The sequence below is a fragment of the Leuciscus leuciscus genome, assembly GCF_965113295.1.
Source record: "Leuciscus leuciscus genome assembly, chromosome: 17".
NCBI classification, from domain to species: Eukaryota; Metazoa; Chordata; class Actinopteri; order Cypriniformes; family Leuciscidae; genus Leuciscus; species Leuciscus leuciscus.
The window spans coordinates 1230001-1248352 of record NC_138741.1 but is presented as its reverse complement, the minus strand read 5'-3'; the positions used below and the strand labels follow the sequence as shown (position 1 = coordinate 1248352).

At 39.8% G+C, this 18352-nt stretch overlaps 2 protein-coding genes and 1 long non-coding RNA gene across 12 annotated transcripts in view; 2 read left to right on the top strand and 1 right to left on the bottom strand.

Moving 5' to 3' along the window:
- The first annotated feature begins 687 nt into the window (after positions 1 to 687).
- Positions 688 to 18352, top strand: part of fancm (FA complementation group M) — a 69879-nt gene continuing 52214 nt past the window's right edge. For 5 of the 10 annotated variants that reach the window (XR_014199082.1, XR_014199083.1, XR_014199084.1 and 2 more), the window contains exons 1-4: positions 688 to 1574; positions 2547 to 2719; positions 2800 to 2877; positions 3570 to 3728. Coding sequence is in view for 7 of the 10 variants with exons in the window: in XM_082142427.1 (XP_081998553.1) it covers positions 839 to 1574; positions 2547 to 2719; positions 2800 to 2877; positions 3570 to 3728 (1146 nt within the window). In the remaining 3 variants the exon portion in view is untranslated. The remainder of the gene's footprint in view (positions 1575 to 2546; positions 2720 to 2799; positions 2878 to 3569; positions 3729 to 18352) is intronic. The other 5 variants (XM_082142425.1, XM_082142424.1, XM_082142423.1 and 2 more) reach the window with 1 other exon arrangement.
- On the top strand, positions 5028 to 7359 carry LOC309478767. Its single transcript, XR_014199096.1, has 2 exons — positions 5028 to 6738; positions 6868 to 7359. It is a non-coding gene; the product is annotated as an uncharacterized lncRNA (long non-coding RNA).
- Positions 6958 to 18352, bottom strand: part of soul3 (heme-binding protein soul3) — a 13846-nt gene continuing 2451 nt past the window's right edge. The window contains exons 2-5 of the mRNA XM_082142474.1: positions 13630 to 13724; positions 9905 to 10046; positions 9653 to 9836; positions 6958 to 7731 (exon numbers count right to left, since the gene is read on the bottom strand). Coding sequence (XP_081998600.1) covers positions 7560 to 7731; positions 9653 to 9836; positions 9905 to 10046; positions 13630 to 13724 — 593 coding nt within the window. The 3' untranslated portion in view covers positions 6958 to 7559. The remainder of the gene's footprint in view (positions 7732 to 9652; positions 9837 to 9904; positions 10047 to 13629; positions 13725 to 18352) is intronic.

Here is an 18352-nt window from a genome sequence, read left to right as displayed (position 1 = left end):
TTATTCTTCCTTACATCAACATTTATGAGCTTAATCATTAAAAATCTACCTTTTTTAAATACATTATATATTGATACTTGTGCAGTGACAGACACCAGCAAACAAACATCCCACTGAAAATAGTTCAAATATACCATTTATTTATTTATTTATTTTTAATGCAAATATACTATAAATGTATGAATCTAACATGAGGATATATTTATGAATCTAACCACCGCTAGATATATTTTCAAGTATAAATACCTTTTAATACAGTGACTAATAAAAATGTGTAAATATTATAAATGTGTAAAATTTCACCTGGAGAATATTCAGTTTATATTAAACGGACACTTTTTTAATCCAAACAATATCGAGCGGTGAATGAAATAATCACATTGTTTATCAGTCTTTAGAAAGAAGAAACAGTAATAAAGTTCTGTGGGTATCAGAATTATATATATATATTTACAGATATAATCTATAAACACCACAGACACTGAATGATCCATCAAAGAAAGAGTTACATGAAGTGAAGATAAAATAATCTGACAATAATTCGTTTTTTAATGTTTTATTGTACATTCAGTTTACACTTTGGTACAACAAAATGAGAACCTCGCGATAGTTATGAGTAACACCAATCGAGTGAGTAAAAAATAAAACATAATTCGGTTTGAGTTCATCAAATCCTCCACCTACGCGTCACAGGAACACACCGCCCGCGCATGCGCACTTTCGCTCCCGGTGACGTAAGCCGCACGCGCGCCACATTCGATCAGCCGTTTCGTTTGCGCTGTTGTTTATGTTTGTTTAGGAGAAGAAACCGTGAATATGTTTCAGGTATGAGCGATTAATGCGTTTGGTTGGAGCGGAAAGAGGAGCGCTATGTTTGATTCGGCTCGGTCTGGCAGGATTCCGACGCGTTTGTTTACTAACGGTAATATTCACTGAGGCTGACGGTGATTATGAGTCTAGAATGAGCTCGAATCAGAGGACTTTATTCCAGACATGGGGCTGCAGTGTGTCTCACACCTCAGACCGGAGCAAAACTACCGCAGAACGGACGAAAACTACCTCAGACCGGAGGAAAATCACCGCAAACCGGAGCAAAACCACCTCAGAAAGGACGAAAACTACCTCAGACCGGATTAAAACCACCGAGCAGACAGACAGCAGGAGTCTGTGGGGTGAGACAGCAACAGCAGCCGCTGATGAAGGTGGTGATGATGATGATGATGATGATGTCATGCTCGTGGCCGTGTACGAGGCCGAGCGCGCGCTGGAGGCCGGTCCGGAACCGGGCTTCGACCCGTCGGCGGGCCGCATCTGGATCTACCCCACGAACCTCCCTGTCCGGCAGTACCAGCTGCAGATCTGCGAGGCGGCTCTGCTGAGGAACACGCTGGTCTGCCTCCCCACCGGCCTGGGCAAGACCTTCATCGCCGCCGTCATCATGTACAACTACTACCGCTGGTTCCCCGCGGGCAAGATCGTGTTCATGGCGCCCACTAAACCCCTGGTGGCCCAGCAGATCCAGGCCTGTCACGGGGTCATGGGGATCCCGCAGCCGCACATGGCCGAGCTCACAGGTCAGAGGTCACGACCCCACAACATACTAATACAGTAAATCGAATGTAACTACAATAATCATCAAAAACTTTACCTTTTACACTTTTAAGAATTATACAATTATTGTGTCATTCTTATTCATATTTTTTATTGTTATTATTATGAACGTGTTCTCAAATTATTAAAATATTCGTTCATTGGAGCTCAGAGGTCACGACCCCCCAAAATACAAATAATTAAGTAAATCGAATGTAACTTCAATAATGATATAAAACTTTACCTTTTACACTTTTAAGAATTATAAAATTGTCATTCTCATTAATATTTGTTATTGTCATTATGAATGTGTTCTCAAATAATTCAAATATTTATTCTTTCGAGCTCACAGGTCAGAGGTCACGACCCCCCAAAAAACAAATAATTAAGTAAATCGAATGTAACTACAATAAACATTAAAAACTTTACCTTTTACACTTTTAAGAATTATAAAATTGTCATTCTCATTCATATTTTTTTATGATTATGAACGTATTCTCAAATTATTGAAATATTTGTTCATTCGAGCTCACAGGTCGGAGGTCACGGCCGCCAGAGATCAAGCAAAGGAGTCCCTAAAACTAGTTTAAATAAACCGAATTTAACATTTACAATAATTATCAAGACTTTCCCTGTTATAATTAATAACGTTTTGAACATGGATATTTTTCAATTTTGCATGGCTTTGCTTCAGAGGGCCTTTATTAACCCCTGGAGGAGCACTTCTAAATCTCGTCCTCCAGTCACTGGGTTAGGGTTAGAGTTAGGGTTAGGGTTAGGTTTGGAAGAGCCAGGATATGTTTAAATATAATTCCGGTCTGAAAAGGTCATATAAACCCCTAGGATGGCTTGAGGAAGAGGAGTCACGGGGTCATGTTCAGTTTAGGGGGAATATTGAAATGCTGCAGGAGCGCCTTATAGATCAGTGTGTGTGTGTGTGTGTGTGTGTCCTGCAGGCTCCACCGCAGCGCAGCACAGGCGAGAGCTCTGGAGATCGAGGCGTGTGTTCTTCCTCACTCCTCAGGTGATGGTGAACGACCTGTGCCGGAACACCTGTCCGGCGGCTCAGGTGAAGTGTGTGGTGATCGACGAGGCCCACAAGGCCACTGGGAACCACGCGTACTGTCAGGTGACGCTTCCTTCCTCCCCCTCCTCCCCCTGACTGAAGCATGATGGGTCTCTGGTGCTGATGCTGTGCTTGTTCTTCAGGTGGTTCGTGAGCTGAGCAACCAATCGCAGCGGTTCCGTGTCCTAGCGCTCAGCGCTACACCTGGAGGAGACGTCAAGGTGAGCCGCGGGATCATGGGAACCGGGAGGATTGATCAGGAGTCTCAGAATATGATGAACTGAAAAAACGCTTAAATATGTCATTTAACTCACGATACAATATTACTGCGATACTCCAGGACATATGATAAAAGGTTAACAAAAAATTTCCTGTTGATTAAAATGCTAAATTTGATATTACATTGTTGTGTGTAAATGAATATTCTTGGACTTGATGCTGAAACCCAAAGCTGGACAATAGAGACGCCAGAATAAAGATATTCCTGATTCTGAAGCTGAAATGCAGGATTATTTTAGATGAATATGCCTGATCTCTAGACATGTTTTATCATCAGGACCCACCAATATTCCCCATTGCATTATTATACATTATATTCAACATTATATGTAGTAGTGTAATGCAGTACTGACACTAAAACTCTGAAAACTTGAATTTTTTCTCACAGTAATTTTCATTTTGGGTGAATTATACATGATACATATCGTTGCATTTTTGTATTGTGATATATTGTGACACGATACATTGTTACACCCCTAACTCAGTGTGTGATATTTATACAGTGCTTCTCTATTAGGCTCCTCCTCACTTACAAGGGGCTACAGACACAGTAAAATGACACAATGCATCATGGTTAATGAACGGTGTGTGTGTGTGTGTGTGTGTGTGTGTGTGTGTGTGTGTGTGTGTGTAGGCGGTGCAGCAGGTGATCTCGAACCTGCTGATCTCTCACATCGAGCTGCGCTCCGAGGACAGTCCTGATGTCCAGACACACGTGCACCAGCGCAGCCTGGAGAAGATCATCGTCCCGCTGGGAGAGTCGCTCACAGGCCATCAGACCCGGTACCTACAGGTGAGAGAGACCCACGGGTGAGAGACACCTACAGTGTCTTTGCCTTTTCATCGCTTGCTGTATTCCTCATTTGTAAGTCGCTTTGGAGATAGGCTTTTGCAGGTGTTCAGATCTTTAAAGTCCCCCTGTAGTCCATCATTTGATCTCTTAAAACTCATCTCTGATCACCAAAATGATATATTTAAAATAGGGCTGGGAATCGATTAAAAAAAATTAACTAATTAATTGCACAATTTCTGCAATTAATTGCGCTTCCCCCAAGCTTGTAATCATCAATATTTAAACTTAGAATCACCTAATTAAACAACACAGGAAAAAAAGGGAACAGAAAATAGCCCTATATTAAAATATTAAACATCAATATATCAATATATTATTCTTTTTCAATAATCAATCAACATAATCAATTTAACAGATTATTATTATTATTTTATTAATTATTAAAACAAAATATAGTCCTACAAAGCTATTATTACCAGAGCATGTGATCAGAGCAGGTCATTTTACCATTGTTGCCCAGCATGGCTATACCAGCTCAGCAAACAGAAGTCAACAGAGAAATTTCACGTTACTTGAGTGGACTTTACTTTTCCAGTGCTTAGTACATGATTGAAGCCTTTGGGCCGTTAACGACACACACACACACACACACACACACACACACACACACACACACACACACACACACACACACACAGACACAGACACACACACACACAGACACACAGACACAGACACACACACAGACACACACACAGACACACAGACAGACACACAGACACACAGACAGACACACAGACACACAGACACACACACACACACACACACACACAGACACAGACACAGACACAGACACAGACACACACACACACACAGACACACAGACAGAACGGAGCTGAGCCATTAACGACAGAGCCGCCGACACACACACGGAATGGAGAGCTCGCCGCTGCTGGGCCATTAACGACAGAGCGAGCCGACACACACACGCGCGCGCGCGGAGCACAGAGCGCGCCGACACACACACACACACACACACACTCACGCGCGCGTGCGCGACGCACATACCGAGCGGAAAAGACCCGCTCATGAAAGCTGCCCGAGAATGAAACCTGACCGCCGAACATGGAGGGGCGGAACAGCATATTTCGGCCTTTTTAATAACAGACGCAACAGGAAATCATTAAAACGAGGCAAAAAAAAAAAGTGCTGCGTCAATTGCGTTATTTTTTTTTAACGCGTTAAACATTTCAAATTAATCGCAAAGATTAACGCGTTAATTCCCCCAGCCCTTATTTAAAAGTGTTTTTTCTCTTCATGCCTTTAAACATCTTGAATGTAACTCGACACCCTTGCCTCATTTAGTATGCGCGGTTCTATGAATATGCAAATGAGCCCCGCCTCCACTCACTCACTCAGCTCAGAGATCCACTGGTTGACGATCACACGTTGATCTGATTGGTTACAAGGTAGTTTGTGACGTCAGAAACACCAGCGATTTCAAAGCGTGTGTTTGAGACTGTCTTTGGTTCACTGCAGTTTTAAGGAGGAAATACTCAGCAATGCTGTCGACTTATGAATCTACACATGGTTTGTCTTAAAGCAGATTAAAAACACCACATACACACATAAACAACATTAAAAGCTGGATTTTCACCTCAGGGGGACTTTAAAGAAAGAAAGAAACGGGTGTGTTGAACCAATCAGAGGCTGTTCTGCAGTGACGGGCCTGTAGCTGTAGATGGCGCTGTGGCTGTATTTGATATATTCTGAAACCTAGACCTCAGTCAGGAGGATAGACACATATTGGAATGTTTTGAGGATGAAAGTGAGGCTGTGATGGACGACGACTCGCTGAGATCAGTGCTTTAAAAGAAGCTTTAAGTCCAGCTAAAAATCAAGATGTAGCTGACATCATATTTCTTATTTGAATTAATCTCCCTCTAAACCCGGATGCATGAGGGGAATGTGGATGTGTAATGGAGAAGTCATGGTGTTGGAGCCTGAGGGACGTCTGATGTGTGTGTTGTTCAGCTATTGCTTCCTCTGCTGGTGTCACATGACTAGTTTTCATGTCTTCAGTGAGCAGGACTCTACAGGAATATTTGCTGGGTTTATTCACATCTCACTGGAGCGCTGGAATGTTTCAGCTTCAGTTTGACCTCTGACCTCATTCAGCACTGCTGTATGCCACACCAGCCGAACCCCTCTGAGCTCAGAAGAGACTTCAAGTTAACAGTTCATCATGAGAGGGAAGTAGCGCTGCTCTCTTCTCCTCTATTGTGTCGTATATCCGAGAGAAACGCTTCAGGAACAAGAACAGATGTGGGCGGAATTGATTGGATGGTTGTGGTTTTCTATTGGCTGATCTCCTGTGAGTGACAGGTTATAGCCCCGCCCACATCATAAGAGAAGAGATGTTATTCTGATTCAAGATTATTAACACAATAATGTGCACACATAAATCATTTAGAAAAGTTAATTATGATTTCATGGTGATTTTAATCTGTCACTTATTTGTTTGAGTGATTTCTGTAGTCCAGAACTAGGGCTGTGTAAAGTGAAACGCTCGAGTCGTACTGTGATTCAATAATAGTTTATTGAGATCAGAACAGAAATATGAACAGAAGCATTCAGACACTCAGTGGCTGTAGTGTGTACACACATGAACCCGACGAGAGCTTTAAACACAATAAACACTGATGGCGAGAGAACGAGCCTCACGTCTGTTGGCATGTGCTTGTGGAGCTCATTCACTATCAAAGACACGTGTGTGTGTGTGTGTCATTCTGAAAACTCGTTCACTTTCTTGTTTGTTTGACATCTGCATTTAATAGAGGAATAACAGCGAAGGAAACATTAAAAAAATACTTAAAAATAGCACTATGACAATATATAATATATATACGTATGTCTATTATATTGATTTGACTACATGAGCATTGATTTATACAGCAGGACAGAGAGCGAGACGTGTGTGTGTGAGTGAGTGAGTATGTGTGTTTGTGAAGTGAGTGTGTGTGTATGTGCGTGTTTAAATGAGTGTGTGTATGTGTGTGTTTAAATAAGTGATTGTGTGTTTGTGAGTGTGTGTGTGTTTAAATGAGTGTGTGTGTGAGTGAGTATGTGTGTTTGTGAGTGTGAGTGAGTGTGTGTGTGTGTGTGTATGTATTTGAATGAGTGTGTGTGTATGTATTTGAATGAGTGTGTGTGTGTTTAAATAAGTGAGTGTGTGTGAGTGAGTCTATGTGTGTGTGTGTGTGTGTGTGTGTATGTATTTGACTGACTGAGTGAGTGTGTGTGTGAGTGAGTGAGTGAGTGTGTGTGTGTATGTGTGTGTTTAAATAAGTGAGTGTGTGTGAGTGAGTGAGTGTATGTGTGTGTGTATGTATTTGAATGAGTGTGTGTGTGTTTAATTAAGTGAGTGAGTGTATGTATGTGTGTGTGTGTGTGTGTATGTATTTGACTGACTGAGTGAGTGTGTGTGTGAGTGAGTGTGTGTGTGTGTATGTGTGTGTTTAAATAAGTGAGTGTGTGTGAGTGAGTGAGTGTATGTGTGTGTGTATGTATTTGAATGAGTGTGAGTGTGTGTGTGTGTGTGTGTGTGCTCATAGCATACACATGATTGTCTTACAGCAACAGCGTTCAGAGTGACTCTTCCAGTTGTGGTGTTCGTGTAGTAGCTTATAATCAGTGTTGCGCATATAAATGAGCGTCTGCTCGTGTTCATCAGACGACAGCGAGGAGCAGTGCTCATGGGTAATCAGGAACTAGGACGTTGAACCTGTGGTATGGTCTCTGAGAGGAGCAGAGGATTGTGGGTAAAGCAGCTCAAGGCCTCTCCAGGAACCAGATCTCGTTGTGTCGATTGGCTGCCGCTGGGTTGGTGTATCCGGCCACGATGAAGGAGTCGTTAACGCAGTCGCCCGGAGACTCCAGAGCCTCGGCCAGACCGCTGATCTCATTAATGATGGACAGCTCGTTAGTGGCGCCCGCGAAGGCCCTGAAACACACGCGTGTGTTGAGTCACATGACTTGTTTGTAGGGGTGCAACGGATCGCAGGTGTTCCGTACGGCCCAGCTGCCACACGGTTCGGCACGCACGTGATTCGAGGATTAGCCGCTAAGTAGGGGTGTGCGATATGACGATTTTTGATCGTGGACGATTAAAATGTCTCCACGATCTGCTTTTGAAGAAATATCGTAGTATCGCGCATTCTCAGTTGCTGTTCTGGCGCCTCTGTCCCAACATACTGAACAACGCCACGTATATTCAGATCAAATGTTAACGCAGCGGAACGGGACACAGTTCACAAAAGTTCATAATTTGCATGTGCTTTAATGCCTTGTCAGTTAAACATTTAATTCGCGTGTTGATGCGCTGTTCTAACGTGTGTGTTTCTCAGCGCGTACATGCGAAGCTCACATGCACTAAAAGCCTGTCTACCAGTGCCTGGATACTGGACTAAGTTATCTTTGGAGTCTTATTGTGCTAATACTGTCAAATACACACAAGGTTTACATAAACAAAGTCGGTGATGTCTAAAGTGAAAGCAAACTTGAGAAAATTTAGAGAAAATCTGCTTGTCAAATGCGTGTATATTAGACGCGTCGAGTGCAGCTCTTAAAGAGACAGTAGTAATAGTAAACACGCTGCCGCTTGTCCTTAAAGGGATAGTTCACCCAAAAATAAAAATGATCTCATTATTTACGCACTCTAATGTTGTTCCAAGCCTGTATTAATTTCCTTCTAATATTTTCTAATATTTTTCTAATATTAATATTTTGAAGAATGTGGCTATACAAACAGTAGCTGGTCCCCATTGACTTCCATAGGAGAAAAATATACTAGGGAAGTCCCATTCTTCCAAATAACTTTTATTTTCAACAGAAGAAAGAAACTTATTCGAGTTTAAAACAACTTGAGAGAGTAAATTATGACAATTTGAATTTTTAGGAGAACTATCCCTTTATTGTTAATAAAACAACAAAATGCAAAGAGAAAATCACTCACTGCTCTTGACTGATAACTTTAATAGTAGCTTTAATAAGTATCAATTTATAATTTATACAGTGAAGTCTATGTTTTGTTTTATTTTTATATTTGTTCATTTAATTACTTTCTTCAATGCTACTGTTAAATACACCTGTAGCTGAAAACAAAGCACTGTTTATTTAATTTGTATATTAAGTTGTGTGTGTAATGTGTATCTTTGATCTTAATATTTAATAACAAAGAAAATAATGACAAATATTTTTTATCTTCGCCCCGTCTGCCATTCTTTTTTTTTAATATATTTTGTTACCTAAGGCTTTGTTTTGAAAATATGGACATTAGTTTGGCTGTAATGCTCAGTCACAAAATAGTAAAACCAACATAAAAAAGAATCGTGATAAAATCGTTAATCGTGATTTTCCTGAAAAAAATCGTGATATGATATTTTTACCATATCGCCCACCCCTACCGCTAAGTTTAACCTTGGCCGTGAACGGACACACACACATGAAATGATGTCTAAACACCCGTCTCGGCGAGTGCTCTCTCGGTTCTGTCGTCAGTGAGCAGTGGAGGAAGAAACCGTCTTAAAGTGACAGCAGCCTAATATTCCTGCTGTCGTCTGTCATTAATGTTAATAAAACAAATAAATACTACTAGCTTTAACAAAGATTAAACTATATTTAATTTCTACAGTGAACAAATAGTGTTATTTAATAGTAAATAGTACACGTGTCTCGAACCCTGACAAGTGAATTGAATGGTTCGAATATTTTTTATTATATATATTTTTTTTTTTTTTTTTTTTGCTAATCTGAAAAACATCCGTGTCTCAAAGACCGTCCGTGATCCGAACCGTGAGTGTTGTGATCCGTCGCACCACTACTAGTTGGAGTGTAGTGGAGATTGTTGAGTGACCGTTTCACACCTGCTGTAGACGACGGTGTCGGGCCACTGCTCGATGGCGATCTCGGGGTCGTGGGGTTGCGGCGGGTTGCCCTGGTGCACCATGGGAAGGTAATACGCCACAGTGACGGCCCGGGACAGAGTCGTGTGCATGTCATCGGTGCGGACCACCGTCACGATGGGTATGGTCATGCCCAGATAGCTCTCTGTGGAGGCAGACAGCGGCGCGTTAGGCTGTGTAGAGAGGGTTAGTTGGGGGTCAGAGGTCACGCACCTGCTGTGTTCTGCTGGCAGATGAACCTCATGATCTTCATGAAGCCGTAGCAGATGCTCTGCTCATACGTGTCCTCGTGAACCGTGATGCAGGCCCAGTGCGCTTTCTCATAGCGCCGCTTCTCGTACACCACCTCGCCGCACTACAACACAAACACCAGAGCATCAGGGTCACAGAGGAAGAGGTTCGTCACGCGTGTCAGTGGGGATAGATGAGCACATGCACTTAAAGGGATAGGTCACCCTAAAATTACTATTCTCAAAATAGCTTTTTCAAAAGACATTTTTGGGTGATTCTCCAACTACAGGCACTTTTGTGTCCTTGGCCTTTATTTTGTAAATAAATAAACAAACAATGCACAAATAAACTGTCATTCTGAAGTTCATGCTCCAACATCCCAGTAACCACCAAATCTTGCCCCTTTTTTCTTTTAAAAATGCTTTTGCATGGCTGTTTATTAGCAGATTTTGCAGTTTTATGCTTGTCCCCAACCCAGACTGGCCCTCTTTGAATGTTAGAAAATTATATTAAAGGATCGATTTAAAAATATTTTTTAACATGTTTGTCTTAAGGACAAATAAAATAATATCATACCATCGAAATTCCATATGTATATCATAATTTTAAACTATTTTTGGAATGAAATAAGTCTGTCCTCAGGTTTTCCGTCATTTCCACCTCCCTCAACAAAATCCACTTTAATAGATCCACCTTAAATATTTTATTTACTTGGTAATCATGGAAATAATAGTGAAAAGGATGTATTAGTTGAAGATGAAACTTCAGGCACATGTGCTCTTCAGCACAAGAAAATAAATCAAGGTAACTCAAGCTTTTATACAGAGTATTTTTATTCAGCGTCATTTCCACCTTGGCTGTAGTTCGGCTGAATTATGTACAACAAATATGAAAATAATGTATTTATGTTTATTACGAGTAAACAACATGCTAAGTCCAAAAGTAGCTAAGCCTGACATGAGGGAGTGCTAATATTGCAGAAAAACTGCTAAAATGTGATTTCCACCACTGAGAAATTAGAGGCGTAGCTTTGGACATGATATATGCTGTTGGTGCGCTATTTGCATGTTCTCATGACATATTTGTGCTTTTGGACTGAGAACTTTATATATCACCATTCCAGTACACTCTAAATGTATTTTTATTTATCTATATTTATATGAATGTTTTGAGCAGGTTTATATAATTTGCATATCATTTGTAATAATTATTTTTAAAACTATTAGGTATACTGTTCAACTCATATATGTTAAATAATAAAATACATGGTTAAAAATATTTTGGACTGGCAATTTAAGTAAAAATAAACAGAAACAATCTTTCCACCATAAACCGTAATTTCCACCACTACAGTTTTTAAGAAAAAAAAAAAGAATAACCAATGATGTGGATCTAAATGTATTTTAAATCAAGTAGTAATAGTTAATTACTTACAATGTGTGAGTGACTTATAATAAACATAGACCTGAGAAAAAATTAGATACTGTAGGAAAAAATCCCAACTCGTGGCATTTAGCAACTTTAAATAAAAATGCATTAAGTTCATGAAGTATTAGGATTTATTTTGTTACATGATTAGGTAGCCACTGATGTTGTTGACAGATACATATTCTTATATAACAGTTTTACAATATTATATTGTAATAAAATACATAAATTGAAAAGTGGTGGAAATGACATCTTTATAAGCGCTCTACAGAAAAACTGTTAAAAATAATAATAATCCATGGAATTCTAAAACTGTCCACTGTTATATTGTGTTAGAAGACAAATGAATGAAGCTAGGAAGATTGTTTTAAGAGTGTTTTAAGAGAGTGAATTTTCCATAAACTCACAGTGCCAAAAGTGCTCCTAGTTGGAGAATCACCCTTTTACAGGTTTGGAACAACATGAGAGAGTAAATGACAGAATTTTCATTTTCAGGTGAGCTATCCCGACACTTTCCCTTTGGTGCTTTTTGGGCATTTTTGACACAAAATGTTAAATTATAATTTTTTTTATTTTATTTTATTTTTTTACTTTGTTGCAATGGTACGAAACTTCGTAAAGGTTTTGGCTCTTGCTGTGTGAACACACAAAATCATGGACATGATTCGAACAGGTTTAATGGTCCTGAATAAAATAGTCCCACTTGTGCTCCTCGCGGTTAAAACTGAGCGCATTGGAAATTAATGTTTGACGAATGTCCTCTATTGGAAGCGTTTGGTACTGCAGCCGAACACACTCTCACTGAAAGATCAGTTTTTGAACACAACTTGTTTAGATTTATGGCTTTCACACAGTTTTAGAGTAAAACGTGATTTTAAAAATAAAAATATTTCATAGAATTTTTTTAAATAGTATTTAAATTTTCAGGTCTATGCTCAAAAAGTGAATAAATGGATTATAAATACAGCATAAATATAATTTATTACCATAAAATCCCCTAAAAATACAAAATATTAAAATCATTATCAAACTAAAATTGAAATAAAAAATAATAATTTAGTCATTTTTGACGGACACGCAAAGAGCACCAGAGGGTTAAGTCTATTTTGTAGATGCATTTGTTATGTAATAATTTGACATAGTCCTATTTGTCAAATACTTCAATTGAATCAGTTTGAACCATTCTCATATCTCATGTACTGACGCTTGTGTGTTCAATATTGATTTGACATTTACATTTATGCATTTAGCGGACACTTTTATCCAAACTGACTAACATTGCATTCATGCATTTAAAGTAGTACATATTTCATCAATTCATGCATTCCCTGGAAATCAAACCCATGAGCTGCTGTACATTAGAGTTACAGTGATGTATTTATGATCATAAGGAGTAAACTCTCTTCCCGAGCACATTTTAATAACTGAACCCGACCCTGTGTTAAATGATCCAGATGTGATTCATGTTTCACCTTTTGGAGTATTTTCTTACAGAACTCATCAGTATCTGCAGAGGCAATAAACACGTTAAATAAGAACACACTTCTCATCTGACATTTGATGCATTTCATAATATTCACTTTTTCCACCCACGTTTTTTCATTGCATTTTTGCTTTAAGCTTTCGTTAGTTTCTGACCTGGAGGGAAAGTGTCAATCAGTGAAAGTGGGTGGAGTTTAATGGTTTCAGCACCCAATCCATCTTCATCATCCTCATTCATGCAGGTGCGTTTGATCACATGTATTATTCATATTGGTTGTTTTCATCCACCTATTTTATGCACATTTTGGGATATTAAAAAAACTGATTGGATAACTGGAGTAACCAGTGGACCAATGGCGTCGCAGCATCTGTAATGTTGGTTTGGTGTTTCTGAAAGTGTGTTCCCGAACGCTAGAGAACATGACAGCGTTTACTGTGTTTCGTCTGACGCTCTGAGACACACTCGCTCATGATGGAGGGAGAAACAGCACGACTGCAGAAACTTACACTTTTATTACTGATATTTGAGCCAATTTCCCAGGAAGTGATGATGTTGTTCTCTTTAACACATGGGATGGAAACACGGCGTTATTCATAATTGTATTATGCCATATTCCAGTTAAATTCACAACTTTGGGAGCAACCAGCTCTCGATTCTGTGATCTCATGATCATCGCTGGTCTAGTGTCATGGGTATCACGTGACGTTACACATCTGCTCATTTCACAGATGTCACTGTTTACAGTTGTTTCTCTGAGGTTTTTGAGCACAGTGTTTTGTTCTTCTGCGGTACGTACCTTCTCCTTGCGTGTGAGGAGTGTGTAAGGAACCTGCTCCCGTGTGTGTGTGCCGTCGTTATTGCTGGTGATCTGCTGGATGGGTTCGGCCATGTCTGTGAATCGAGGAGCAGATGGACATTATGTTTGTGTACTCAAGCGACAGTTTGATAAGCAAGTGAATCTAGTTGTCCAATCTAGTTTATAAATGTTTCTTGATCATCAAATCATCATATTAGAATGTTTTCTGAAGGATCATGTGACACTGAAGACTGGAGTAATGATTGATTTGATCACAGGAATAAATTACACTTTACTATATATTCACATAGAGAATAGCTGATTTACATTATAATAATATTTCATTGTTTTACTGTATTTATCCTCTAGTGTTGCTGAAATGGCACAGTGTGTATCAGGCGTTAGTGTTTGAGCAGCTCGTCTGAACAGCGGGACACTAATGAGCAGCGACAGCAAACACTTCAGTGCACTTCACTAACCCCGCTAGATTTATTTATCATGATGTGAACAGATGAGGTGTGTGTGTGTAAAACACTGTTGATCAGTATCCCTCAACTATAAAGCTTGACTTTAGGCACTTTTATTTCTAGAGCACATTTAAAACAGCCACTGATGACCAAAGTGCTGTAATCACTCCAGACAACAAAACACAAATATACAGGAACACACACACATTCATAAAATTAAATTGAACCAAAAGCCATAGAGAAAAAATAAGTCTTTAGTGAGGATTTAAAGCTATCAACATTGGAAGACGGCCTTAAGTGATCTGGCAAATCATCCCACAGACGTGGAGCGGCCACTAGATCTAGATCCGCCATCTAGATCATGGCTCAGTCCGCATCGACCTGTCTGAAGACCGTAAGGGCCGAGAGCATATCCGGTGGAGAAGATGTGTAGTGTAGTGAGCCTGGCCATTTAACCCCTTATACACATACAACAACACCTTAACTTAACACGATTCTAGACCGGCCCCCAATGAAGCGAAGCCAGAACAGGCCAAATGTGTTCCCTCTCTCTAGTCCCCGTAAGAAGCCGGCAGCGTTTTGTGCAGGTTGTAAGCGGGATAAGGAGGACTTAGCCACACCAAGGTACAGTGAGTTACAATAATCCAGCCTGGAGGACATAAATGCATAAATCACTGTCTTTCAGTCACGCTTTCAACTTCGCAATGGATCTGAGATGATAAAAGCCACTCTTCACCAATGAATTGATTTGTTTGTCGAATTTAAGGCATGAGAATTCCCAGAGAAAGGACTCAAGATGGTTATTTATCTGTATAATAGAAGCTGGTGGTCCAAAAACTACAATTTCAGTTTTAGAGTCATTCAATGTTAGGAAATTGGCTGCTAGCCAGCATCTTCCCTCCTCAAGACAGTTCAACACAGTGTGTATGTCATAACTGACCGTTCACAAAGACCCGCCTCCTTTAGTTACTGTTGCTATGTCCGACAAGCCACGCCTCTCCCACACAGTGAACAACACGATCGTGGAGCAGAGAGGACACAGACAACACGCTGAGACAGGACAGACCAGGGCACTTTTGATATTAAACAAAGTCTCACCTTTCAAATTTGGTCATTTTTTAAAGAAATTTAAACTATAAATACTGTTTTGTGTCTCTTTAATGTGTCGTGACCGATCGCTCAGTTAAAGTGTCTAGTGAACCCATCATCTCTTCCTTCTAGTTCATTTATAGCATCAAATAAACATGAATGAACATCAGAAGGAATGTTGTTTTAACCGTGGAAAGACGTCAGTACACTCCGGTTTTCACGTTCAAATCCTCCAACGTTAACCTAATAACTCTCCTGACTGCTTTGTCGGACAAAAATGGCGGATTCGGCGGATGGCGGATTATGATTGGTCAGATCGCCTGTCAATCAAACTCCCTGCAAAGGGTCAATTATCCCCATTTTTCAAAGGGAGGTACACCTGGGTGTCTTCCGCATAAAAATAGCATGGAATGTTGTGCTTTTGAAAAATCAAGCCTAAAAGGGAGCAAATACAGCAAAAACAACAGCGGGCCCAGAATAGACCCCTGAGGTACACCACAAGTTATGAGTTTGTGAGTGTTAAGACCCTCTGATCTACAGCTCTGACAGGAGAATCTGCTGTGAATAAACCTCATACTTCATTCACAAGTGTTTCTGCATTATAGGCCTGTCGCCAGTATTGACTAATCCTCTAATCGTGGTTGTTCGATCTAGTCTCAAATATAACCGCAATAATTCTGCAGTTAAAAAAAACAAAGATTTTAATTTTTAATGCCTTTATTGTCATTGCATTTAAGAACGAGATTATAGAGCCACTGTAGTAAGGTGCATCATTATAACACATATACAGTATATAAAACTCATCTCACAACATATTCATTGCAAACATATACACCCACCCACCCACACAGAGTACATCTCACTCATCATTCATACCAAACCCTCTCTCATCTTTCCTGCAAGCACACCCTAACCATAAGTCAAGTCAAGTCAAGTCAAGTCAAGTCAAGTCAAGTCAAGTCTATATAGCGCTTTTCACAATACAGATTGTATCAAAGCAGCTTCACAGTATTAAATTTAAATAATACAACAAAAGTTTGTTTCAAGAGGAATTTATTGATTGATAAAATTAAATTAAATATCCCCAAAATATCCCCAACTGAGCAAGCCAAAGGCAACAGTCTTCCTTTGTACGAATTTAAGGTTTGTATGTTTAATCAGTGTGCATTAATTTATAATCATATAAATATTGATTTTCACAGTGATTTTCATATGGGCCCATTTTATTATAAAATCGTAATATATTATATATGATTCCTGGAAGAAATAATGCATTAGGCTTACACTGTAATTAAATCGTCAATCTCAATTATTTGTATGATGATTAATCATCAGCACAAAATTCATGACTAATTCATCTCTAGGTCAGTGCTAATTTATAAATATAATATTCATAATAACATTCCTGTTCCTTCGTAATGTATTAGTACGTGTAGAAATGAACATTAACCTAGATTAATAAATGTTTATTAGTTTTATTGTGCCATTACTGCGTTATTACTGAGTTAGGCTACACCTTATTGTGTTATGACTGAGATATGACTGAGTTAGTATCTTTTCTAATCTCTGACATCATTAGGTCAGAACTGTGTTGGAAACTGCAGGAACACATGACAGAGCGATCGATACTGTCTTCTGTTTGAACTGGACCAGTGAGTCTCTTACTGTAATATCATGTCTGCTCTTCACGTGTACCGCGGTATAAAGCGCTTTACTGGACTGGATTTAGAAAGTCCTGGTCTGGATAATCTCTGTGATCTCGGCACACAAACACACATCACCTGATCACACGTCAAACACAACCCCTGCACAAAGCCCTGAGTGTTCAGCAGGACGCTCATGATGAAGTGAAGTATAATGTGCTTTCTAAACTCTCTGTGTCTGATATGGAGAACAGAGTCCTGTGATAATCTGCTGAACTGGGTCAGGACGGCCCGCCTGCAGCCCCAGTGAATCATGGGAAATCCTCCCTGCCTCAGTGATAGTCACGCAAATCTGCTGGATTCATTTGAGGAAGAGCTCAGATCATGTCAGACACAACAGTGTTTTCATGCTCCGTTTCCGTGTGTCTCTTCATGACTAGACTAGCGGAGAGAAAACAAGTGTTGGTTTGATCTATTAGCGTCTGTAGATTTCAGTCATAAATCTCCACTTCAGCCGCTTCACACACACACCACACTTCACACTTTTATTCATATCTATATTCTGAAGGTTTGTTCATATATCATTCCCCTGATTTACACATTTAACGTCTAAAACATGATGAAATTTATGCGTTTTCTATCTGTCGACTGTATTCTCTGATTTATGGAGTGAGAAAAAAGGGAAAACTCTGTAAAAACCTTTGTCAACAAAATCAAACAAGAATTATGAGCCTGGCTTTATCCAATGTTCACATTTCTGTTCTGGAAATTAGAGCTAATAGTCGGCGAGACGAGGCTTAGTTCACCAAGATTTTATAGTGGGTTATGCCAAGTTCACACTGCACGATTTTAGCCCAGATCTGTGCAAAATCAGAGGCAAATCTGGACCTGAATATCTGGACCGGTCTGCGATCCACAATCCTGCTGTGTGTGAAATGAGTTCTGACTGAAACTTACATCGGCGATGACCTACAGCCAATGAGAGAGCAGGATACAGGGCAGTGCGAAGTTATTAGTTATAGACCAGAATAAGATATATTTACAATCATGTCACACAGAAATAAAGCACAAACATTTGCTTAACCAGCAGCACATTGGAAAATGTATTTATTTATTAAACCTCCAACTCTCTCCCTGCGTCTCCCCAACCATTCCCTCCATCCTTTTTCATTATTTTCGCTGTAAATCAGTGCACAGACCATTTAACAATTCTCACGCACGCGTCTGAGATCAGGCGGTGATCAACATGAGATCCTTCATCGACCTCAAATATGGCTTATCATTTGAAACTAGTAGTAGGAACTAGGAATGTCAATTTGAACAAATTCCCATGATCGATCGTCGTTTAAATTAACGATCAATTAATCGTTAGCCGTAACACTGCGTTATGAGTCTGGTGCAGTGGCGTATGGCCAACAGCAGGACAGGGTGTGCAAATACTGCACAAAACGCTGTGTTCCTCACCAAATGAATGAGAATGGTTTTTAATCTAAATAAAGGGCTAGTAGGATTGTAAAATGTTTC